At 38.8% G+C, this 26,118-nt stretch overlaps 1 protein-coding gene across 16 annotated transcripts in view; it reads left to right on the top strand.

Moving 5' to 3' along the window:
• RPGR (retinitis pigmentosa GTPase regulator) overlaps window positions 1–26,118 on the top strand; it is a 66,015-nt gene that overhangs the window by 20,613 nt on the left and 19,284 nt on the right. For 10 of the 16 annotated variants that reach the window (XM_070066541.1, XM_070066544.1, XM_070066543.1 and 7 more), the window contains exons 7-14: window positions 540–698; window positions 3,391–3,546; window positions 6,359–6,483; window positions 7,614–7,799; window positions 8,447–8,485; window positions 8,885–9,047; window positions 23,565–23,662; window positions 24,338–24,403. In XM_070066541.1, coding sequence (XP_069922642.1) covers window positions 540–698; window positions 3,391–3,546; window positions 6,359–6,483; window positions 7,614–7,799; window positions 8,447–8,485; window positions 8,885–9,047; window positions 23,565–23,662; window positions 24,338–24,403 — 992 coding nt within the window. The remainder of the gene's footprint in view (window positions 1–539; window positions 699–3,390; window positions 3,547–6,358; window positions 6,484–7,613; window positions 7,800–8,446; window positions 8,486–8,884; window positions 9,048–23,564; window positions 23,663–24,337; window positions 24,404–26,118) is intronic. The other 6 variants (XM_070066548.1, XM_070066547.1, XM_070066545.1 and 3 more) reach the window with 1 other exon arrangement.

The raw sequence follows: 26,118 nt of genomic DNA, 5'->3' as shown, positions 1-26,118 counted from the left end.
TCCTGCTAATGTACACCCTGGGAGGCAGCGGTAATGGGCCAAGTATTTGGGTCTCTGCCACCTATGTGACAGACTTGGATTGAATTCCCAGTTTCCAGCTTTGTCCCAGCCCAGCCACAACCGTGGCAAACATTTGGAGGAGTGAAACAGTGGATGGGAGCTTGCTGCTGTCTCCCTCACCCTTGCCCTCACCCTTGCCCTCGCCCTCCTTCCCCTAATGAAAAAGAGATTGAAAAGTAAGTAGAGGATGCAAGATAGCCTTTGCTATGTTTTGTGAAAGAGCTAAAATGATTATGTTTGTTTAATAGTAGATAGTCTTAAAATCTTCATGAAGATTATTAGATTAAAATAATAAAAGAGAGCCAAAAAAATCTAATTTTATTTCCTTGTATACAGTAAAAATATCTCTAGAAAGAAAGGTCAAATTTATTAAGTTGTCATTACCTAAAGTTTTTATTGAACATGAGAATATGTACCAAAAAGATAAGTTCTTGTTCATCTTTATGTCATCATTGATAACAATACTTTTCCTTCCTTAGTGGACGGTGAACTGTACACATTTGGAGAATGTGAGAATGGGAAGTTAGGTCTCCCTGAGGAGCTGCTGATCAATCACAAAACTCCCCAGCTGGTGACTAGAATTCCTGAGAAGGTGATCCAGGTGGCTTGTGGTGGAGGACACACTGTGGTTCTCACGGGTATGTGTAGAGCCTATTGCTCTGTTCCCTGATTTCTGTGGTGGCTAATGACATCCTTAAAATTTTTTATTTTTTTAAGATTATTTTTAAGATTTAGAAATATACCAGGGTATTCGAATTCAATCCCATCGAGGTGGCATGTACCAATGCCATCTCACTAGTCCCAGTGATCAATTTCTGTTCACAATTGATCGTAATGATAGGACTAAGAACCAAAGGGATCACATAAACAAGAATAGTGTCTGCAAATACTAGCTGATAGAATCAAAAAGGGAGAGAATGATCCAACATGGGAAGTGAGATACACAGCAGACCCATAGAATGGCAAATGTCCTAACAGCACTCTGGCCTCATAATCAGCCCTTAAGGCATGCAGATCCGGCTGAAATGCCCATGAGAGTATTTCAGGCATGGAAAGCCAAGACACTCTGGGGGAAAAAAAAACCTAAATGAAAGATCTCCACGAGTGAGATCCCAGTGGAAAGAATGGGTCATCAAAGAAGGAGGTACCTTTCTCTGAAGGGAGGAGAGAACTTCCACTTTGACCATGGCCTTGCCTAAAAATGATCAGAGTCAGTGAACTCAGGGGGCTTCCATAGCCTTGGCAGCTCATGACAAGAGCCTAGGGTGATTACTGATGCCATAAACAAGAGTGTCAATTTGTTAAGTCAACAACAGGAGTCACTGTGCACTTACTCCTCATGTAGGATCTTTGTCCTTAGTGTGCTGTACATTGAGATTTAATGCTATAACTAGTACTCAAACAGTATTTTTCACTTTATGTTTCTGTGTGGGAGCAAACTATTGAAATCTTTACTTAATGTATGCTAAACTGATTTTCTGTATATAAAGAGAATAGAAAATGAATCTTGATGTGAATGGAAGGGGAGAGGGAGTGGATAAGGGGAGGGTTGCGGGTTGGAGGGACGTTATGGGGGGGAAGCCATTGTAATCCATATTCTGTACTTTGGAAATTTATATTCATTAAATAAAAGTTAAAAAAACATAAATAAAAATAAAAATATAATATTTGTTATAAAAAAAAAAAGAAAAGCAGAGTGTGGAGAGACAGAGACAGAGAAATCTTGCATCTGCTGTTTCACTCCCTAATGGCCACAACAGCCAGGGCTAGGCCAGGCTGAAGCCAGAAGCCTGGAACTCTATCCAGGTCTCCCACCTGGATGGCAGGGCCCTCAGTACTTGAGCTGTCTGCTGCTGCTTTCCCAAGCACGTTAGCAGGGAGCTGGAGTGGAAACAGGGCAGTTGGGACTTTGAACTGGGATGCCGGTGTCACAGGCAGTGACTTAACCCATTTCACCGCAATGGTGGCTGGCCCTGCTAATGACATTTTTAATGACCTTTTTATTGTGATAAGAACATTTAACGTAAGGTCTACCCTCTTAATGGATTTTTAAGTGTATGGTATACTATTGTTATATGCTGTTTATATGAGCACAATGTTTTACATCAGGTCTCTAAAACTTGTCCTATATGACAGAAACTTTATTCTTGTTGTACAGTAATGCTCTCTCCCTCACAACTTCACCCCTGACGACCACCATTTTATTCTTAGCTTCTGTGAGTTTGACACTTTTAGATACTTTATGTGAGTTGGCCTTGCATCTTTTTCATCCCTATAGTTAATACATATTTCTGGCCTATGAAAAAGTTTTTTTATGAAGGAAAAAAAATTGATTGTTGAATTGTTTTTGCTAACATGATTGACATTTCCATGACTTTAATATCTTTAATGGCAGCAAATAACATAGTGTCTAGTTCATTTTTAAGGACAAATAATTGTCTTCCTCATGTTTATGTATTCCATTATGTATTACTTATCTGTTCCTTGACTTCCCATTTTAGTCCCAGTCATGCTTACTGAATTTTGGTTTCCTAGAATTAAAATTTCCAAATGGAATCTTTTCCAAGTTAGAAATAATTTTTTTCAAAGGCTGCATTCTAAATTTGGAAATAATTGTGAGTTATGATGTTTTGAAATCATTGTTGACAAAATTAATTTTCATATAATTTCAAAAAGATTTATTCTAGAAATTAATCTTCATAAATTAAAAATTCATAGTATAGGCAGGGATGAAATTTATTTTTTATGTGCCAGATATTTTCTCTAGTTTATGGAAATATTGTAGAAATAGGTTACTATTCTATATTCTATTCTATATATTCTAATAGGTGAGTCAAAGTTATTCTGAATGATTCAAATATTGATTGTTTAATAATGTCATTCACCAATACATTATAAATTATTTTCACATAAAGTGAGCAATAAGGGGCACAATGGTTAACCTCAATTGCAAAAATCATGGCATGGGTCTTATTTTACCTTTTATACATAACCAGAAAAGAAATTGTTATAAATAAGCAACTAGTATGATAGAAGATGCTTAAGTTTGGGGACTACTTGAAATGTTCCTATAACTACCAGCTATACTCAAAAAGCATCAGTTGTCATTAAATTAATTCCTTTTACTACCTCAAATGAATTATAATTGTGTGCCTTTTCATTTTTCTGTTCAGTGAAAAATTTATACCTCACTATTAAATATTCTTAATACAGGTATTTTTTCAGTGACACTTAACTTCCATTATAAAAGGTTGAATGTACAGTTTTTCTAGATATGGTGGTGACAGTGTCCACTTCCGTGTAATCTTGTATTTGGCCCTTTCCTTTCAGAGACAATTGTGTATACATTTGGACTCGGGCAGTTTGGTCAGCTGGGTCTTGGCACTTTTATTTTTGAAACTTCAGAACCCAAAGCCATCGAATATATTAAAGATCACAAAATAAGTTCTATTTCCTGTGGAGAAAATCACACAGCTTTGATAACAGGTATGGGTTAGAATTTATTTTATGTATTTGTGGAACTGGGTACATTTTGTTACAAAAGTCATAACATATGGGCTGAATGTATCTAAGTCAAGGAATTAATGACTGAGAAAAATGGAATTCCTTGTAAACATTCCAAAGTATAAACTTGTAAATGCCTTTTATTGTTTTAATTAAGTTTTTTAGATTCATTTTTATTTATTTGAAAGGCACAGTTAGAGAGAAAGAGGTAGAAACAGATCTTCCATCAGCTGGCTCATTCTCTAGATGGCTGCAACTGCTAGGGCTGGACCAGACCGAAGCTAGGAGCCAGCAGCTTCTTCTAGGTCTCCCACATAGGTGCAGGGCACCAAGCACTTGGGCCATTTTCCACTGCTTTCCCAGGCACATTAACAGGGAGTGGGGTTGGAAGTGGAGCCGCCAGAACTGAAACTGGCACCCAAAAGGGATGTCGACATTGCAGGGGCAGCTTTACCTGCTATGCCACTACACCAGCCCCTTTAATTCAACTTAAAGTAAGTGTTAATGGTCCAAAGATTTAGAACTTCAAAATAGGCCATGTTTTCAGAATTAAAGCCATAATACTATATTTTTAGAGAAATCTGGAATCCTTTTGAAACTGTAACAGTTTGAAGCTCTTAACTCTACTCAGGCCATAGGGGAGAATCCCACAAGAAAGAATTTATTTTAAAACATTGTTCATGTTCAATTTGACAGTGACATTCAAGATGAGTAAATTATGATGCTTTTGCCACCAGGAGATGTTTTCAAAAATGACTCATCCTTTCTGTTTCCAGAATGAGACAGAGAAAGGCGCCTCAAAGACCTTCTCTCTGTGGATACCTTCTCTCTGTGGCTTCTGTATTCACGGAGATGTTTCTTTGGACCTACTTCTCAGCTTCAGAAACTGGTGCTGCTAATAATGTAGGACTTTATGGAGAGTCTGTCCTAAAGTGATTCAGTCATGCTCATCTCATGCCTGTCACCCCTTTGGCTTCAGGCATATTGGCTGTTTTTCAGCTTCTTAACCATGTTTTCTCTTGATTGAGAGCCCTCTTGTGTATGCCCTTCTATGTACTGCTAACTCTCTATAGAAAATTCTTTGCTCTCATCTTCTTGCTGCTGAATCTTACCCACCCTTTAAGTTTCAGTTTGAAAGCCTTCCTTAATCCCAGACTGGAGGAACATCTCCCTCATCTGTGTCCATGTGGGCACCCATTACTTCTGCTCCTGTGGCACTTACCCCAGCTGAGATGGAGAGTATAAAAGAAGGGCTTGAAACAAGAAATGAAGGTTCAGAATAGCTTCTATGGCAGTGGTAAAAAAGGGTTGACTGGAGAGAAGTAATGAGGTTACTCATCATCATTGTGAGACCAGCCATGGACAGTACCCGGATATTAGTATGGGGACTAATCAGCATGGTTAGTTTATGACCTTTTCTTTGCAGGTGTTTCATAGCTCAGCAGCCGAATTAATAAAAAGACAGATTTTTCTAAGCCAGTAGTTCTCTACCAGTGGCAATTTTGTCCTCTTAGGAGACACATGCCATATCTGGAGACATTTATAATTATCACAACTGCAGAGGGGGGTTATTCTACTGGCACATAGTGAGTAGAGGCCAGGGATGCTGCTAAAAATTCTACAATGCAAATGATAGAGCACACATCCAGAAATTATCTGACTCCAAATGTGAGCAGTGCCAAGGTTGAGAAATGAATCTGTCAAAGATCTGAGAAAAGGGATTGACGCTGTGGTGCTGTGGGTTAAGCTGCTCTCTGCAACACCTAGGTATCCCATAAGGATGCCAGATCGAGTCTTGACTGCTCCACTTTCTTTTGTGTGTATGTGTGTGTGTGTGTGTGTGTTTAAAGATTTATTTATTTGATAGGCAGAGTTACAGAGAGGCAGAGGCAGAGAGAGAGAGAGTCTTCCATCTGCTGGTTTACGTCCCAAATGGCCACCGCAGCCAGAGCTGGGCTGATCCGAAGCCAGGAGCCAGGAGCTTCTTCTGGGTCTCCCCTGGGGGCACAGGGGCCCAAGGACTTTGACCATCTTCCACTGCTTTCCTAGGCTGTAGCAGAGAGCTAGATCGGAAGAGGAACAGCCGAGACTCGAACTGGCACCCACATGGGATGCTGGCACCACTGGCGGCACCTTTACCTGCTATGCCATAGCACTGGCCCTGCTCCACTTTGAATCCAGCTCCCTGCTAACTTGACTGGGAAAACAATGGAAGATGACCCAAGTGCTTGGGTCCCTGCACCCTTGTGGAAGACCAAATGTAGCTCCTGGCTCCTGGCTTTGGCCTGGTACAATCCTGGCTGTTGTGGCCATTTGGGGAGTGAATGAGCAGATGAAAGATTCTATCTCTCTCTCTCTCTCTCTCTGCCTCTCCCTCTCTCTCTGCCTTTCAAATAAGTGAAATAAATCTTGGAAAAAAAAAACCTTAGAAAACAAGAAACTATATGCATTAGGATGTCAGGAATCAGAATATAAGTATCTCCTTTGCCTTGAGAATATGGTGTGTACCACAAAATCTCATAATGTATTGCTGCTGCTCCGTATAGTACTTTGCACAAAAGGGCTTCAATTTCACAGACCACCAAAGATTAGTGATTTTTTGTCAGAGTACTATTATATAATATTATATGCAGAACCAGAGAGCCCATAGAGAGTGTGGAAAGATCAGTGGATCATTAGTAAATTCAGTGCAGAATTTGAGGGGAAAATTATAATTGTGGTATAACATATATTGTATACAAAGAAATCCATGCAAGTAACACTTTTATAATTCTCTTCATTTTTTGCATTTTAGAACTAGGCCGTATGTATACTTTTGGAGATGGCCGATATGGAAAATTAGGACTTGGACTAGAGAATTTTACTAATCAATTCGTTCCTACTTTGTGCTGTGATTTTTTGAGATTTATGATTCAGTTGGTAAGGGGATTGCATTTCCCTGTTTATATTTTCATATTGCTTTATTTGTCTTTTAATATTTCATAGAAAATAAGTATTTTTATGTTTGTATGAAAGAATGTCATGGATATATCTAATAAATATACTAAAAATCCAGACGTCAGACATTTTACTACTTAAAAATATGTCCCTTTCCTAACTTTCTTCCTTAACCCATTATACCCCATCATCCTATCTATATGGCACCTTTAAAGACCAAATTTGAACAGTACTTACCACTTATGGTAACTTTGAAATAAATACTTTATCATTGAAATATTCAAATAATTGAAAACTTGGGACTTAATGGGTTCAACACCTTTCTGTCCAAATTTTGATTAATCTGCTTTGTTCTCCTATGTCTCTTTAAAGCCTGGACTATGCCTATACCCTTTGTATCTTGTGTATTACCCAACAGATCTTCCTTACTTGCTATAGTTTTCAGTAAATAATTGTGGAGCTAAATGTTACTTGGTTAAATCCTACACATGAGAAAAATATGACAATACAGTTTTGAGAATATATTTCATTGGCTAAATGTTTGGATAAGAATATATGACTTCAGTGTTACATCACCATTGGGCATCATGTATCTATTGTTTCTAATAACTTTTGCCAGTTAAGAATGATAGATTTGTGAAAATTGTTTACTTGGGAATGGTAATTTCACTTAAACTTTGTTATTCAAAGATTCATTGTCTCTTAATATAAAACACAACCATTTAATGAAAGCCTGTTATACACAAGATGCTGGACTAAGTATTAGGAATGTAAAGTAGTCAGTGATTAAAAAATGATCAAGTCATCATTTATTTATGGGGACAATAATTTTTAAAAAGACATATGCAAAGATACATACAAATGTTAAATTTGAAAAGTTATTAGGAGAGGTGCTAGAATTGGTATATTGAAAATACTGTGTTATGTGTGTGTGTGTGTGTGTGTGTGTGTGTATAGAGAGAGTGTGGAGGTTGGGGGAAAGGAAGGGAGGGACAGCAAGTCAGTCAATCTAGGAAGTCTACCATTAAATAAACGTCTTGTGGCTGATAACTAAAAATATTTTTGTGTTTGAGGAAAATGTTGATTAACCTTGCTGTGAATTTGTGTTGCAGGTTGCTTGTGGTGGATGCCACATGGTAATTTTTGCTACTCCGCGACTTGGTTCGGCAAATGAATTTGTGTCAGATGAACCAAATTATTCTTACTTTCCTTTATCATCTTCTCTACATGTCAGAGATTGGATCTCAAGTAGTGTACTACATAGAAACTTATCAGCACGTGTGCGTCGAAGAGAGCGGGTACATTTGTGGCCTATTCTATATAATACTGTTGTCTACCACTGTAAAGAAAGCTTGAAGAAAATTCTGTTTTGTTTTTAAATCAACGAAGAGTATTTTCAGACAAAATTGCTAATAAAATATTTAGAATTGAGGGCTTTTAAACTTTAATGTGAATTCAGGGTTAAGCTCTTAAAGACACAAATTAGCAAATTCAAATGATCTTGAAAAAAACATTTGCTTGTAGACAACAGTACTATAACAAAATGTACTTTATAGACCATTCTTAACAACTCAGACTGAATGCTGAATTGTCTTTTCAATTATATGTGAGTTAACTTCTTTAACTTGTTATATCCTAAGAACACTTAACATAAGATCTAACACGTAACATATTTTTACATATGCAGTTCAATATTGCTAGCTATAGGATAGGTACCATATTATGTTTTACAGATGTTTACAGCATAACCATCTTATAGAATGCCACATTGTTTTATTTCATCTTTACACCTCATGAGCAATGGGAAATTAGAATATAAACAATGAAACATGGAAAACAAAGCAATAAAGACTTTGAGGGATGGAATTTCTCTCTCAATTAAATTTAGAGATTCTCCTGTGTTTCAAATTGTTGTTTCCATGACATATTTTTTTTAAAATTCCAGATAATATCCAAAGGAGACATTCCTTTTTTGAAAATTAAAGTAAGTTCTAAAGACATATTCCTTTTGAATTAATATGTTTAAGTCTGGCTTTTTATTATGAAAAAAATATGTGTGTGGAAAGGTTTAGAAATATCCCATCTGTGTTTTAAAGTTGTTTGTTTATATCTCATGATTAATTTTCTATTTTTCAGGGAAGGCAAAGAAAATGCAAATATACTTTTTCCCTATTATGTGAAGAGCAGGCTTTCAAACTGACAATTTAGAGCAACTAAGTGATAGAAACAACAGAATAAAACATTTCTGAGCCCTTGGGAATCATTAAGAAGTGAATGTTGTGGGATGTTAGAAAACTTTGAAGTCTTCTAAATATTTTAAGTTTATGCCAATATCAAACATATAACATCATTTGACCATTTATTTAACCTTCTTGTTTTAAAGGAGAGATCCCCAGATTGTATTCAAATGATGCAAACAGTACATCCAATAGAAGAGACTGACCCTGCATCTGGTAGTTTTCCCGTGAGTTTAGTTCCTTTCCATTTATCTCAGAATAACCAACCAGCGCAAACCAGATCTGGAAGGGGTGAGCCAAAGTTGCCAGGTAATATTTTCTGTTCTGCCTGCTCTCAGGAGATAAAAATATGCTTGCTATTCCTACTGTTTTCATGTTTTTCTTAAGATGTTTTCTCCAGTTAATTAAATTGTTCTTTCTCTAGTTAGAGCCTGACATCTCTCATTTGACTCGAAATCCTGGAATACCCTTCCATAAAGAAACCACAATCAGGCCTGCGCCGTGGCTCACTAGGCTAATCCTCCGCTTTGCAGCACCGGCACCCTGGGTTCTAGTCCCGGTCGGGGCGCCGGATTCTGTCCCGGTTGCCCCTCTTCCAGGCCAGCTCTCTGCTGTGGCCCGGGAGTGCAGTGGAGGATGGCCCAAGTCCTTGGGCCCTGCACCCCATGGGAGACCAGGAGAAGCATCTGGCTCCTGCCTGCGGATCAGCGCGATGCGCCGGCCGCGGTGGCCATTGGAGGGTGAACCAACAGTAAAAGGAAGACCTTTCTCTCTGTCTCTCTCTCTCACTGTCCACTCTGCCTGTCAAAAAAAAAAAAAAAGAAACCACAATTAGTGACCTTAAGAGTACTATAAAACCACAGAAATATGTCATTATAGAGCAATGGATAGGTTACGTAGCACCTTCCCCTAGATTATCTTCTCTAAAACCAGAAGCAACTCCATGAAATAGAAGGGAATTATACTCTTCATTTTACAGATGAAAAAAAGCAAGGCTTTCTCATAGAGTGTATAGCATAACAATTAAAATCATGGGGTATGGATGTCAGCTCTGACATTTACTATGTGACTAACTTTGAGAAAGTTACTTAATCTCTAGAAGCCTCAGTTTCCTTCTCTTTGAAATGAGTATAATATTGTCTATATCTGATAGTGATTGTGAGGATTAAATGAGATCAGACATATAAAATATAATTGCCTCTCCATATCTGTGCTTTCCATATCTATGGACTTAACCAATCTCAGAAAAAGAGTATTTAGAAAAATTGCATCTGTACTGAACATGTACTGACTTTTTTTCTTATCATTCTTCCCTAAATAATATAGCATATAAACTATTTACATAGCATTTATACTTTAATGGATATTATAATTAACGAGAGATTAGAGTATTCTGGATCATAGCATAGGTTATAATCAAATACTACACCTGTTTATATAAAGGACTTGAGCATCTGCAGTGGGGTCCTAGAACTAATCCCTGTGGAAACTAAGGGATGACTGTAATTAGCATTGAGCCTATCACCTCTAGAAATCTATTAATAAACAATTATGGTTAGTATTAACTCCTTGACTTCACAGCTTATTAGATATAGATTTTATGTTTTCAATGGTATTCCGAGCTCCTTTGCTGTTTTATACCACCTCTTCTAAATTTTGTGTACGGACATTTGTGTATCTTTGGAATGTCTACGTGTTACTGCAGGGCATGTGCTTAGATAGTACACATGGGGCAAGAAACCAGGACTGGGAAATCAGTATAAGCAACAGATTTGGAATTAAGAAGATAAATCCTGGCATCTGGCATTAGGGATTAAGAACCATGGCACAGATAATTTTAGTATCTTTTAGATCAGGAACTTAAGCAAAAAGTTGAGGCTTCAAAGGATTGGGAGCTTAGGCAAGACTTGTGGACCATGGAGATAGAATTTTAACTGTAACTAGGACTTTAATAAGCTATTCTCCCATATCTGACCCACAGATTTTGTGTATTTCCATTTGAAATAAGAGTCAGTGTCTAATGGTGCTATTCAGCCCTGGACATGGTAAAAATAGTAGATTATGGCAAGCAGTGTGTATAAGGAAAAGAGAAGTTTATGGTTGAGGAGTGTTGTTTTCCACTTTAAGAGACTTAATGTGAAGATATAAAAATGTTTATAGATAGATCAAAAGGAAAAGCTATCCCTTACTGGATTATTAGCTAAAACTCTGTTAATAAAAAGTATTTAAAAAGTTGTATTCAACATATGATCTATTTTGAAACTTGTATTCAACATATGATTTATTTTGAAGCTTGTATGCAGCATATGATGTGACTTTTTCTAAATAATTTTCAGACTTTAGTCTTTATAATGAAGAAAAGGGATCAGGGTAGGCCTTGCTGAGAATGTGTCTTATCAGGTAAAACATAAATGGTAAGAAGGAAATATCCACACAAAGTGAGAAAATAGACATTCCAGGCAAAGGAAATAATACAGGCAAAAGTTTGTAGTCTGTTTATAAGAAAAAGAAAGATTACCAGTGGGGCTAGAAAGTGAGGGGAAAGGCAAGAAAAGATTATGCTGGAGAGGGAGAATCTGAAAAATTATTCCTAGGTTTATAAGCAATGAGAGGCCTACTATATTTGAATATTTCCCTTAAGTGCAATAGAAAACAAAGGATTCTAAGCAGTGGACTGATGTAGTCCAGTCCAATTGGCATTTTAAAATAATCACTTTTGCCTCCAAGTAGATTGTAGGAAGGCCAGACTAGAGGTAGGAAAAATACTTGTGAGCCTTTTGGAAAGGATGACACCATGTGGACCAAGGTGTTTGTAATGCAGATAGAGAGACAGGGGTATATTTCAAACACATTTTAGACGTAGACTCAGGTGGACTTGCTGAATTTATTTAATGGATTATAAATAGATATGAAATAAAGAAAGAAATCAAAGATGATTCCTAAGTAAGAGGATGGTTGACAGGTTTGCGAAAGAAATTTAAGATCTGAGTCTGAGATCACTGTGAGACATCAAAGTGAAAGTAAAGTATCATTCAGGCAGTTGAAATTGCAGGCTTAAAGTTCAGAAGAGAGCTCTGGAACGACACAGCTAAATTTGGGAACTGTCAACACAGAGAGAGTATTTAAAATCCGTGGAAGTTGGGGGTCAATATTGTGGCGCAGCAGGTTAAGCTACCACTTGCGACACCAGTGTCCCATGTCAGAGGCTGGTTCAAGGCCCAGCAACTCTGCTTCTGATCCAGCTTCCTGTAATTGCACCTGGGAAGACAGAGGAAGATAACTCAAGTGCTTGGTCCCCTGCCACCAATGTGTGAGACTCAGGTGGAAGCCCCTGGCTTCGGCCTGGTTCAGCCCTGGCTGTTGTGACCATTTGGGGAATGAACCAGCAGATTGGAGCTCTCTCTGTCTCTGTCTCTGTCTCTGTCTCTCTGACACTGTGCCTTTCGAATAAATAGATGAATGTATAAAAAAACTACCGAGGTTGTTAAATAACCTGTTAGAGAGTAGGGTCCAAAGAGAAGAATATCCAGCATGTTGTCCTGTGTACATCTACCGAGAACAGGAGGAATAGCCACCCAAGAATCCATACTTGCTTCATCGACCAGTAAGATAGGAGGGAAATTGGAAGAGAGTGTCATGAATGGAAAGTATTGCTCCAGGATCAGATAGAAAGCTCATTTGGTATCATGGACATTGTTGATGATCCTGCAGAGGAAGATTAGAAGCCAGAGTATTAAAAAAATGTATGAATAGAGAATGTGAAAGAAGAGATAGGCTGTTTAAATGATTGTTTTGCATATTTGATCATGAAGTAGAACAGATAACTGGCCTGGCAGCTAAAAGGAGCTGTGGGGTCAATGTGAATTATTTTAAATATTTATTTATTTGAAAGACAAAGTTACAGAGAGGCAGAGGCAGAGAAAGAGAGAGGTCTTCCATCTGCTGGTTCACTCCCCAAATGTTCGCAACAGCTGAAGCTGCACAAATCTGAAGAAAGGAGCCAGGAGCTTCTTCTGGGTCTTCCACGTGGGTGCAGGGGCCCAAGGATTTGGGCTATCTTCTACTGCTTTCCCAGGCCATAGCAGAGAGCTAGATCGGAAGTGGAGCAGCCAGGACTTGAACCGGTGTCCATATGGGATGCTGTCACTGCAGGCAGCGGCTTTATCTGCTACGCCACAGTGCCGGCCCCAATGGGAATTTTTGAAGCACATTTTATCCTAGTAGAGATGTAGCAGTAGTCCAGGAGAGCTTGATAGCATAAGAGGATAGAACCAAAGGTGCAAAAATCTCCCAAAAGACAGGAGGGGCTAGTATTCAGAAAAGACTCTGGTAACAGAAAAGACACATCCTACATTTTATTTTATTTTTTAAATTGTTTTTAGAAAGCTTTTGTTTAATAAATAGATATTTCATAGGTACAGCTTTTGGAATATAGCAGTTCTTACCCCTATACCTGCTGTCTCACCCTCACTCCTGTCCTACTGCCTACTCGCTCATCCATCCCATTCTTCATTAAGATTCATTTTTAATTATCTATATATACAGAAGATCAATTCTATACTAAGATTTCAACAGTTTGTACCCACACAGACACACAAAGTATAAAGTACTGTTTGAAGACCTGTTTTACTGTTAATTCTCATAGTACAACTCATTAAGGACATAGGTCTTACATGGGGAGCAAGTGCACAGTGACTCCTGCTGTTGATTTAACAATTGACACTCTTATTTATGACATCAGTAATCACCTGAGGCTCTTCTCATGAACTTCCAAGGCTATGAAAGCCTCTTGAGTCCACAACCTCCGACCTTATTTAGACAAGGCCATAGTCAAAGTGGAAATTTTCTCCTCCCTTCAGAGAAAGGTACCTCCTTCTTTGATGGCCCCTTCTTTCCACTGGGATCTCACAGAGATCTTTCAAGTAGGTCATTTTTTGCTGTATTTCAAGCTTTCCATGCCTGAAGTGCTCTCATGGGCTTTTAAGCCAGATCTGAATGCCTTAACAGCTGATTCTGAGGCCAGAGTGCTGTTAGGGCATTAGTCATTGTATGAGTCTGCTGTGTGTCCTGCTTCCCATGTTGGACCATTCTCTCCTTTTTAATTCTATCAGTTGTTATTAGCAGACACTTGGTCTTATGTATGTGATCCCCTTGACTCTTAATCCTATCTTTATGATCAGTTATGAACTTAAACTGATCACTTTAACTAGTAAGATGGCATTGGTACCTGCTAACTTAATGGGATTTCGAATCCCATGGCAAGTTTTTAGCTTTACCCTTAGGGGTAAGTCTGAGGGAATGTGATCAACTGTACAACTCCTCCCTCTCTTATTCCCATTCTTATTTTTAACAGGGATCAATTTTCAATTGGGTTTAAACAACTGAGAATAATTCTGTGTTTAATAAAGAGTTCAACCAATGGTATTAAGTAGAAAAAGAAAATACTAAAAAGAATAAAATAGTAAGCTGTTCCTCAACAGTCAGGTCAAGGGCTGATTAAGTCATTGCTTCTCATAGTGTCAATTTCACTTCTACAGGTTTCCTTTTAGATGCTCAGTTAGTTGTCACCGATCAGGGAGAACATATGATATTTGTCCCTTTGAGACTGGCTTATTTCACTCAGAATGATGTTTTCCATATTTCTCCATTATGTTGCTAATGACTGGATTTCATTATTTTTACTGCTGTGTAGTATTCCATAGAGTACATATCCCATAATTTCTTTATCCAGTCTTCCGTTGGCGGGCATTTAGGTTGATTCCCTGTCTTAGCTATTGTGAATTGAGCTGCAATAAACATTGAGGTGCAGATAGCTCTATTGTTTGCCAATTTAATTTCCCTTGGGTAAATTCAAGGAGCGGGATGGCTGGGTCGTATGGTAGGGCTATATTCAGATTTCTGAGGTATCTCCAAACTGTCTTCCATAGTGGCTTTACAAGTTTGCATTCCTACCAACAGTGGATTAGTGTGCCTTTTTCTCCACATCCTCACCAGCATCTGTTGTTTGTTGATTTCTGTATGAAAGTCATTCTAACAGGTGAGGTGAAACATCATTGTGGTTTTGATTAGCATTTCCTTGATGGCTAGTGATCCTGAACGTATTTTCATGCGTCTGTTGGCCGTTTGGATTTTCTCTTTTGAAAAATGTCTGTTTAAGACCTTGGCCCATCTCTTGAGAGTCCACCTCTTGAGAGGGTTGTTTGTTTTGTTGTGGTGGAGTTTCTTGATCACTTTGTAGATTATGATTATTAATCCTTTATCAGTTGCATAATTTGCAAATATTTTCTTCCATTCTGTCGGTTGCCTCTTCACTTTCCTGTTTCTTTTGCTGTGCAGAAACTTCTCAATTTGATGTAATCCCAGTGTTATTTTTGGCTTTGGCTGCTTGTGTCTCTGAGGTCTTTTCCAAGAAGTCTTTGTCTGTGCCCATATCTTGCAGGTTTTCTCCAATGTTCTCTAATAATTTGATGATGTCATGTTGTAGATTTAGGTCTTTAATCCATGTTGAGTGGATTTTTGTGTAAGGTGTAAGGTAGGGGGCCGGTGCCGTGGCTCAATAGGCTAATCCTCTGCCTGCGGCGCCAGCACACTGGGTTCTAGTTCCAGTTGGGGCGCCGGATTCTGTCCTAGTTGCCCCTCTTCTGGCCAGCTCTCTGCTGTGGCCCAGGAGTGCAGTGGTGGATGGCCCAAGTCCTTGGGCCCTGCACCCGCATGGGAGACCAGGAAAAGCACCTGGCTCCTGGCTTCGGATCAGCACGGTGCTCCGGCCGCAGCGTGCTGGCCGCGGCAGCCATTGGAGGGTGAACCAACAGCAAAAGGAAGACCTTTCTCTGTGTATCTCTCTCACTGTCCACTCTGCCTGTCAAAAAAAAAAAAAAAGGTGTAAGGTAGGGGTCTTGCTTCATACTTCTGCATATGGAAATCCAGTTTTCCCAGCACCATTTGTTGAATAGACTGTCCTTGCTCCAGGAATTGGTTTTAGATCCTTGATCAAATATAAGTTTGTTGTAGATGTTTGGATTGATTTCTGGTGTTTCTATTCTGTTCCATTGGTCTATCCATCTGTTTCTGTACCAATACCAGTCTGTTTTGATTATAACTGCCCTGTGGTATGTCTTGAAATCTGGTATTGTGATGCGTCCAGCTCTGTTTTTGTTGTATAAGATTGCTTTAGCTATTTGGGGTCTCCTGTGCCTCCATATGAATTTCATCATCATTTTTTCCTATCTGAGAAGAATGTCTTTGGTATTTTGATTGGTATCACATTGAATCTGTAATTTGCTTTTGGAAGAAAGGGCATTTTGATGATATTGATTCTTCCAATCCATGAGCATGGAAGATTTTTCCATTTTTTTGTATCTTCTTCTATTCCTTTCTTTAAAGTTTCGTAATTCTCATCATAGAGATCTTTGACAACCTTGGTTAAGTTTATTCCAAGGTATTTTTTTGTGGCCATTTTGAATGGGATTGATCTTAGAAGTTCTTTCTCAGCCATGGCATTGTCTGTATATGCAAAGGCTGTTGATTTTTGTGTATTTATTTTTTATCATGCTACTTTACCAAATTCTTCTGAGTTCCAATAGTCTCTTAGTGGAGTTTTTGGATCCCCTATATAAAGTATCATGTCATCTGAAAATATGGATAGTTTGATTTCTTCCTTCCCAGTTTGTATCCCATTGATTTCTTTTTCTTGCCTAATGGCTCTGGCTAAAACTTCCAGTACTATATTGAATAGCAATGGTGAGAGTGGGCATCCCTGTCTGGTACCGGATCTCAGTGGAAATGCTTCCAACTTTTCACCATTCAGTAGGATGTTGGCTGTGGGTTTTTCATAAATTGCCTTGATTGTGTTGAAGAATGTTTCTTCTATACCCAATTTGCTTAGCTTTTTCATCATGAAAGGGTGTTGTATTTTATCAAATGATTTCTCTGCATTTATTGAGATAATAACTGTTCAGCAGTTCATAATGTGCTATATCACATTGATTGATTTGCAAATGTTGAACCATCGCTGCATACCATGGAAAAATTCCGATTGGTCTGGGTGGATGATCTCTCTGATGTGTTGTTGGATTCTGTTAGCTAGAATTTTGTTGAGGATTTTTGCATCTATGTTCATCAGGGAAATTGGTCTGTAATTCTCTTTCTCTGTTGTGTCTTTTTCAGGGTTAGGAATTAAGGTGATGCTGGCTGCAAAAAAATAATTTGGGAGGATTGCCTCTCTTTCAATTGTTTAGAATAACTTGAGAAGAATTGGAGTTAGTTCTTTAAATGTCTAGTAGAATTCAACAGTGAATCCATGCGGTCCTGGGCTTTTCTTGATTGGGAAGGCCTGATTCAATTTCCATCTTTGTTATGGGTCTATTTAGGTTTTCTGTGTCTTCATAGCTCAATTTAGGTAGGTTGTGTGTGTCTAGGAATCTGTTTCTGCTAGGTTTCCCAGTTTGTTGGCATACAACTCTTTGTAGTGATTTCTGATGACTCTTTTTATTTCTATGGTGTCTGTTGTTACATTCCCCTTTTCATCTTTAATTTTATTGATTGGGTCTTCTCTCTCCTTTTTTTGGTTAGTTGTGCCAATGTTGTGTCAATTTTGTTTATTTTTTCAAAAAACCAGCTCTTTGTCTTGCTGATTTTTCAAATTCAGTTTTGGTTATTTCTTCTCTAATTTTAATTATTTCTTTTCTCCTATTAGTTTTGGGTTTGGTTTGCTGTAGTTTTTCTATATCCTTGAGATGCATTGATAGCTCATTTATTTGGTGCCTTTCCAATTTCTTGATGTAGGCACCTATTACCATAAATTTTTCTCTTAACATCGCTTTTACTGTATCCCATAACTTTTGATATGTTGTGTTGTCATCTTCATTTGTTTCCAAAAGTTTTTGATTTCTTTTTTGATTTCTTCTGTGACCCAATGTTCATTCAGGAGATGTTATTCAGTCTCCATGTGTTTGCATATACTCCAGTGATTCCTGAGTTGCTGATTTCCAGCTTCTTTCCATTGTGGTCTGAGAAGATGCATGGTATGATTTCGATTTTTTTGAATTTGCTGAGAATAGTTTTATGGCCTGTTATGTGGTCAATCCTAGAGAAAGTTCCATGTACTGATGAGAAGAGTGTGTATTTTGAACCTGTAGGATGAAAAGTTCTGTAGATATCTGTTAGGTCCTTTTGGTCAATAGTGTCGATTAAATCTGCTGTTTCCTTGTTGATTTTCTGACTTCTTGATCTGTCCATTGCTGAAAGTGGATTATTGAAGTCCCCCAATACTATTGTATTGGAGTCTAAGTCTCCCTTTAAGTCCCTTAACATATCTTTTAAATAGCCAGGTGTCTTGTAATTAGATGCATATACATTTATAATAGTTACATCTTCCTGTTGAATTGGTCCCTTAATCATTATATAATGAATGCCCTTCTTTGTCTCTTTTAATAGTTTTTGTGTTAAAGTCTATTTTGTCTGATGTTAAGATGACTACACCAGTTCTTTCTTTGGTTTCTGTTGGCATGGAATATCTTTTTCCATCCTTTCACTTTCAGTCTGGGTGCATCTTTGATGGTGAGATGTGTTTACAGGCAGCAAACAGATGGATTGTTTTTTAATCCATTTAGCCAGTCTATCTTTTAACTGGGGACTTGAGGCAATTTACATTCAAGGTGACTATTGATAAGTAATAACTTTGCTCTGCCATTTCGAAAAATATTGCTAATATATACTTTGAACTTCCTTTGATCTTTTACTGAAAGATTTTCTTCCTTTACCTTCTTTTTTAGTGATAACCATGTTTCTGCATGCAACGCATCCTTAAGCATCTTTTGCAGAGCTGGACAAGTGGTGCCAAATTCTTTCAATTTCTGTTTGTTATACAAGGTCTTTATTTCACCCTTCATTCACACATAAGAGCTTTGCAGGGTATAATATTCTGGGATGACAGTTTTTTTCTCTTGAGACTTGGACTATATCTAATCATTCTCTCCTAGCCTGTAGGGTTTCTGATGAGAAATCCGCTGTGAGTCTAATTGGAGATCCTCTGAAAGTACCCTGGCATTTCTCTCGTGCACATTTTAGAATCTTCTCTTTATGTTTCACTGTGGTGAGTTTGATTACAATGTGTCGTGGCGAGGTCACATCTATTGGGAATTTTGTGTGTTTCCTGTACTTGGATGTCCTTTTCTTTCTCTAAACCTGGGAAGTTTTCTGCTATTATTTCACTTAGGCCTTCTAGTCATTTCTCTGTCTCCATGCCTTCAGGAACTCCTAGAACCCGTATGTTGGTTTTTTGTATATTATCCTGAAGATTCCCAACAGTGCTTTTTAGTTTTCTAATTTCTTCTTCTTATCTTTGGTTTGACTGTATACTTTCCTGTGTTTTGTCTTCTAAGTCCAATATTCTCTCTTCTGCTTCACTAATTTTATTTTTAAGGCTCTCCACTGTGTTTTTTATTTCTTCTATTGAATTCTTTATTTCATTTTGATTTCTCTTTAAGATCTCAATTTCATGTTATATTGAATTCTTCATTTCATTTTGATTCCTCTTTAAGATCTCAATTTCATGGGAGAATTTTTTTTTGACAAGCAGAGTTAGAGAGACAGAGAGAAAGGTCTTTCTTTCCGTTGGTTCACCCTCCAAATGGCCGCTACGGCTGGCGCACTGCACTGATCCAAAACCAGGAGCCAGGTGCTTCCTCCTGGTCTCCCGTGCGAATGCAGGGCCCAAGTACTTGGGCCATCCTCCACTGCCTTCCCAGGCCACAGCAGAGAGCTAGACTGGATGAGGAGCAACCGGGACAGAATCCAGTGCCCCAGGGAGAAATTTTCTTTCATGTCCTGCAAAGATTTCAGTAGTTCATGCATTTGCTTTTGATTACTTCTGTGTAATCTTATAATTAATTTTTTGAGTTCCATTTCTTACATTTCTTCTATCTCATCGTCTTCACAATCTAGTATTGTAGTGTCATATTCTTTTGGGGGCATCATATTGTCTTCCTTATTCTTGTTTCTTGGATTGCTGCGTTTGTTATTCGGTATTTGTGGAAATACCCGTTGGTTTGTTCTTCTCCCCCACCCCCCCACTGTGGCAGCTTTTATTGTAATACTATGACTCTGTGGATAAGTGGAATGTCTGCTTTCAGTGAATCTCTAGAGGCTTGTAGTGGGTGTGGCCAGAGAACTCTGTTCAGTTCTCCAGGTTAAGGATGTGCCTAAGGTGACACACCCAGGTTTGGCATGGTAAAACTTCTCTTTCTCTCTCTCTCCCTTTTTTTTTTATCAGAAGGGAGGTATATTATGCTCAGCTGAGGTCCTCTCCTCAATGGAGACCAGTGTCTGAGCGCTAGTCCCAGTGTGTATAATATTCATACACTCTGTCCCGAGGACTACACAAAGGATCTGTGCATTCTCCAGTGTAAGTTCAGATTCCCCAGCAATGTCTCTCACCAGGTAACCAGGAACCCGTGGCTAATGGTGTCTCCCACAGAGACTGCTCAAAGTCCCAGACACACCATGAGTCCTCCCACATATCTTCTGTTTTTTTCACAGTCCTGGTTCAGCAGCTTCACACAGTCACAAGCTCCTAGCCCCCTGTTAGTTCTCCCCACCAGAGTCAGGAGTCTCCGCTCAGCTGTATGCCGGGTGCAGAGACGAGCTGGCACAGCTGTTATGTATGTCCAAAATGTCGCCCACTCTATCGACTTGTTACAGTACGCTGTTGTAAAGTGATTGGGGGCTGGCGCCGTGGCTCAATAGGCTAATCCTCCTCCTTGCTGCGCCGGCACACCGGGTTCTAGTCCCGGTCGGGGCGCCGGATTCTGTCCCGGTTGCCCCTCTTCCAGTCCAGCTCTCTGCTGTGGCCTGGGAGTGCAGTGGAGGATGGCCCAAGTGCTTGGGCCCTGCACCCGCATGGGAGACCAGAAGCACCTGGCTCCTGGCTTCAGATCAGTGCAGTGCGCCAGCCGCAGCGTGCTGGCTGCAGCGGCCATTGCGGGGTGAACCAACAGAAAAAGGAAGACCTTTCTCTCTGTCTCTCTCACTGTCCACTCTGCCTCTCAATAAATAAATAAATAAATAAATAAAGTGATTGGGGAGAGAGAAACGTCTGTCCCGTCTTTTTTTTTTTTCTCTCTTCTAGTTTGGCTGGTACACTTTCCCCCCATGGGGTTCCAAGCCTTGTTCCCTCTGGACTCTCCCTGCCACTTTTTTTGCCAGTGACTTGGGCTGCTGTGGTCTGGTCTCACCTCATTTTCCAGCACTGGTACATAGGCTTTCGGCTGTTGGAGTCCCGAGCCGTGGGTGCCCACGACATCCACGTAGGCCCACCATGTCCCTCTAATTTCAGTAGAGTTTCCTCTACTGTTTTTTCCCTAACTTCCCTGAGACTACACTATCTCCACTTTTTTAAAACTATCTTCTCCTGGGATACAGCAGTAAGCTCCCTCCTTACCCTGCCATCTGGAACCTCTCACATTCTACATTTTAAAAGAAAAATGAGAACTTGGATAGAAATATATGTAATTGTGTACATTTGTTGGTGAAAAGGCCATAATACTGTACAGCTTTTTAGAAAAAAATGTTTGCTGCCTGTGATTTTGATCAGTCTCATTTAGTGTAAAAAAGATAGACTATGGAGTCTCACAAACCTGAGACTGACACTGCGCACCAGAAAGGTTACCAAAGCTTAATTTCCTCATTCATAAAACGAGAATGTAATACTTGTTGTGGATTAACCTAACATATGTAAAAGCGTATTTTCCTGGCATATGGTTAGCCTTACTCGCAAGCTTCTTTGTCCTGTGCCTTGTTCCTAATCTTTTGCAGACTACTGTTCTATTGCTTTACTACAAATGGGCCTCACTTCCTTCCCCTTTCTATCTGTACCTCGCAGAATTCTATGCATTCCTATATGCATCACCTCAGTGAAGCCTTTCCTGATCCCCAGCATTTGGATATTATTTCTTTTTCTCCTATATTGTATTTTAGATTTTTAAAAAAGATTTATTTATTTATTTGAAAGTCAGAGTTACAACAGAGAAGGAGAAGCAGAGAGGTAGGGGCCTTCCATCTGCTGGTTCACTCCCCAGATGGCTGCAATGGCCAGAATTGAGCCGATCCGAAGCCAGAAGCCAGGAGCTTCTTCTGGGTCTCCCATGTGGGTGCAGGGACCCAAGGCCTTGGGCCGTCTTCTGCTGCTTTCTCAGGCCATAGCAAAGAGCAGGATCAGAAGTGGAGCAGCCAGGACTCAAACCGGCTCCCATATGGGATGACAGCACTATAGACTGCAGCTTTACCCACTACACCACAACGCCGACCCCATGTATTTTCTTCTAGACTATAAATTCATAAGGAATTAATAACTGCTATAATTGGTAATTCTTCATTGATCCTATAATCTATGTATATCAAAACATGTGTTATATACTTTAAATATAGGCACTACAAATAAAAAAATATTAACAATTACTTAAGTTGCTATCTCCGCATATTACCTTACACGGAATAAACACACAATGATTACTTACTCATTTAGCTGAATGGCGATTTTTTTAAAAGATTTATTTATTTATTTGAAGGGCAGAATGATAGAGACAGAGAGAGAGGGATCTTCCTTCTGCTGGTTCACTGCCCAAGTGGCCTCAATAGCCTGGGATGGTCCAGGCTAAAGTCAAAGGCCTGTAACTCCATCTAGGTCAGGTTGCAAGGGCCCAAGTACTTGAGCCATCTTCCCTTGCTGTCTCAGGTGCAGTAGTAGGGAGCTGATCAGAAGTGGAGCAGCTGGGACTCAAACCCGCACTCCAGTATGGGATGCTGGCATCTCAAGCAGTGGCTTAACCTGCTGCACCACAGTACCAGCCCTAACTGAATGGATTTATAAAAGAGAATATTGGCATTTTTAGTGAAGACTTCATTAAAGAGCTCTCCTTAAATAAACGGACAGGTGATCAGTCAGAGGATAGTGAGGAATTGAGAAAAATGTAGGGTCAAATAAAGCTTTTGTTTTTTAATTATCTGTTTTATCTTGCAATTGTCTGTGAAAGGTTCCAGGTGCTGGTGCTAGTTTTCTGCTGTTACATGACCCCAAAAATTAGCAGATTAAAAAAATACACAAACATCTATTATTCCACACACTTTGAGAGTTAAGAATCCAGGAACAGCATAGATGTGTGTTTCTGGCTCAGAGTCTTTCATAGAGTGGCAGTCACACTGTCGTATGGGACTACATATTATCTGAAGGCTTCACTGGAGCTGGAGGATCCACTGCTAAACTCATTCATATGGTCATTGGCAGAAGCCTTCACTTCCTCTCCATATAAGCTTCTCTATAGAGATGCTCAAAACATGGCTTCCCTTAGGGCACGTGCTCCAAAAGAAATGAGAAAGGGGAAGAACAAACATGTGCAATGAAGACAGAAACTACAGTGACATCACACTTGTTTCCTTTATTGTATTGGCCATACATATACAAACCCACCTGGTATAAAATGCAAGGGTGTATATACACAAGGGTGTGAATACTAAGAGAATGTGGGTCATCAGGCCTCTTCTTGGCACTAGCCTTCAGTGCTTGATAACTGGGTAGTATTTATCTCAAAGGAATAATGTTTGCCTTTCCTCATGAATGAAGCAATTGATATCAAAGTTTTTAAACTTTCAAAAAGAGATTTCAATACGTTATGACTGAATGAATCCTACTGCATTCCTAGAAATGAGGTTAAAGGACCTTTAGTGAAAATTATACATGTACTTCCTATTACAGAAAAATTTGTTTTCTGTCCAGTTCTCGTTTACTTTTCTGTTAAAATATGAATTTTCTTTTTTCTTTTGATCACTCAGATTATTTTCAAGATAAAATGACCAGAGAGAGCATGACAAAAATTTCATCTGCAGCAGATTTGGAAAGCCTTGGAGAAACTAGTGATATTTTAAATATGGTAATAACTTTCTGTCTGTCTATACGGGTTTGAATTTTATTTCATTATGAGTATACATGTATCTACCCTTTTTATACCCAATACATAAAAGACTACTTTTTTAAAAAAGATTTATTTTATTTATTTGAAAGACAGAGTTACAGAGAGAGATAGAGACAGAGAAAGGTCTTCTATCCACTGGTTCACTCCCCAGATGGCCGCAATGGTTGGAGCTGCGCTGATCCAAAGCCAGGAGCCAGGAGCTTCCTCCAGGTCTCCCACACAGGTGCAGGAGCCCAAGGATCTGGGTCATCCTCTGCTGCTTTCCCAGGCATATTGAGCAGGGAGCTGGATTGGAAGTGGAGCAGTTGGGACACGAACTGGCGGCCATATGGGATGCTGGTGCTGAGGGCAGGGCTTTAACCCACTGCGCCAAGCATCGGCCCCCAAAAAGACTACTTTTTATTTTTGTTTTTTGCTTGTTTATAAACCCACTTTATTGAGGTATAATTCACATACAATAAACTTCATTTCAATCCCCAGATCATTAGTATGGCAGTTGAGAATAGATTATATTAGAATACTGGCCTATTTTATACTTGTTTTATTTATATAAATGCTTATTTATTTAGAATGTATAAATATATCATCATCAGTTTTTATTCCTTTTTGAGCATACATTTATGTTTATTTCAGACACATATGATGAGCCTGAATTCCAAAGACAAGTCATTGAAATTATCACCAGTTCAAAAACGAAAGGTATAACAAGAATTTTTTTTTCAGTATGGTAGGTAAAAACACTCTAAAATTATTTTTTCTTTGAAACATTTCTGGAAAGAACACGAGAAAGGTAAGTATTCACTTCCCATCAAGTTTGGAGAGCCTTTTTTTTCTTTCAGCAGCCATTTGGTTATTTGTAACATCTTTCATGGGTCATACAAAATCATCAGTTTAAAAATTAGCCTGCTATAGATTTATTGAATTTCAAGTCCCACCTGCAGTTTCCCTGGCAAGACCAGACCAAATGATTTTGCGGGCTTTATTAAATGGCTGTGGGCCGGATGTTCCCCATTGCTGCTTTAGACCTTAAAAGACAAAGGAATACAATGTAGATTACCTCTATTTTGGCTTGTTCAGTTGGTGTGTATTTTCTGTAATGCACTAAGTATAATAGAATTCCATTGCAGACATTTGCTCTTTAGGGTCACTAGTTAAAGTAGCCCTTGTTTTCTTCTGTGGAACAACAAATTATGATTAGAATTCTTACGCATAGGAAGATGCTGATGTTTGTTAGAGTGGCTTTCTGGTTTTGGCTGAGTGTGACTTTCAGTAGGTTATTAAGGACTTTACTGGCTGATACTAATATCTTTTCTAGCTCTATAATTTTGTGATTTTTAGCAAAAATATTTGACAACAGCTTTCCCAATTTTGCGATTGGGTTTTAATTTGTCAAGGAATTGACAGTATAAAAACAACATGAAACACTTGCAAATTAGTCAGAAATTGTTCATAGGTGAGAAAGAGAGACCTTTTGTGAATAAGTGATAGCAAGAGAAGTAGTGTGTACTTTTCACAGCTCTGGGGAGATAAAAGCCTACACTGCAATCCTTTGCTTTCCCTGGCTTTAAGGACCACTGGGATAAAAGGATGAGGAGTTTAGGAAACAAATTTTAGTGTTCCTTAAAGAATAAACCTGCCTTTTAAGCTGATACCTATTTTATTCTCACACAGTCCTTTTATTTCTATTTTTTTAAAGATTTATTTTATTTATTTGAGAAGTAGAGTTACAGACAGTAGGAGGGAGAGACAGAGAGAAAGGTCTTCCATCTGCTGGTTCACTCCCCAAATGGCCGCAACGGCTGGAGCTGTGCCAATCTGAAGCCAGGAGCCTGGAGCTTCTTTTGGGTCTCCCACATGGGTGCAGAGGCCCAAGGACTTGGGCCATCTTATACTGCTTTCCCAGGCCATAGCAGAGAGCTGGATTGGAAGAGGAGCAGCCGGGACTAGAACTGGCACCTATATGGGATGCCAGCGTAGAGGATTAACCTACTGCGCCACAGCACTGGCCCTCTCATATAGTCCTTTTAAGTTTAGCTGCTACCAGGCCACCTTTAGTGAATAAAAAATATTTACTAACACTATTTTTGTATATTAGTTTAAGTTTTCACCTGTTTTGGCTTTGGCAAAAATAATGAGCCTTTTCCAAGGCACAATTTAAAAAAATTGGTTTAGTGTGATTTCACTATCCAGAGACCCACATTTGTCAGATATTTAGACTTATCACCTTGTCGAATTTATGTCAACAAATTAACTTCATATTTTTAATGTATTCGAACCTCAATGTTTGATTCTAGAATAGTTTTTATACAAATCTTACATTTTATCCTAAGTATTTTCTTGTCTAAATACTTTTTCATGTGTGCAAACTATTACAAGGCAAAGATATAATAGATGAAAGGAAGAGGGTCAGAAAT

Source organism: Oryctolagus cuniculus, chromosome X, assembly GCF_964237555.1.
Source record: "Oryctolagus cuniculus chromosome X, mOryCun1.1, whole genome shotgun sequence".
Lineage (NCBI taxonomy): Eukaryota > Metazoa > Chordata > Mammalia > Lagomorpha > Leporidae > Oryctolagus > Oryctolagus cuniculus.
This window is presented reverse-complemented; position numbering and strand designations above follow the sequence as displayed.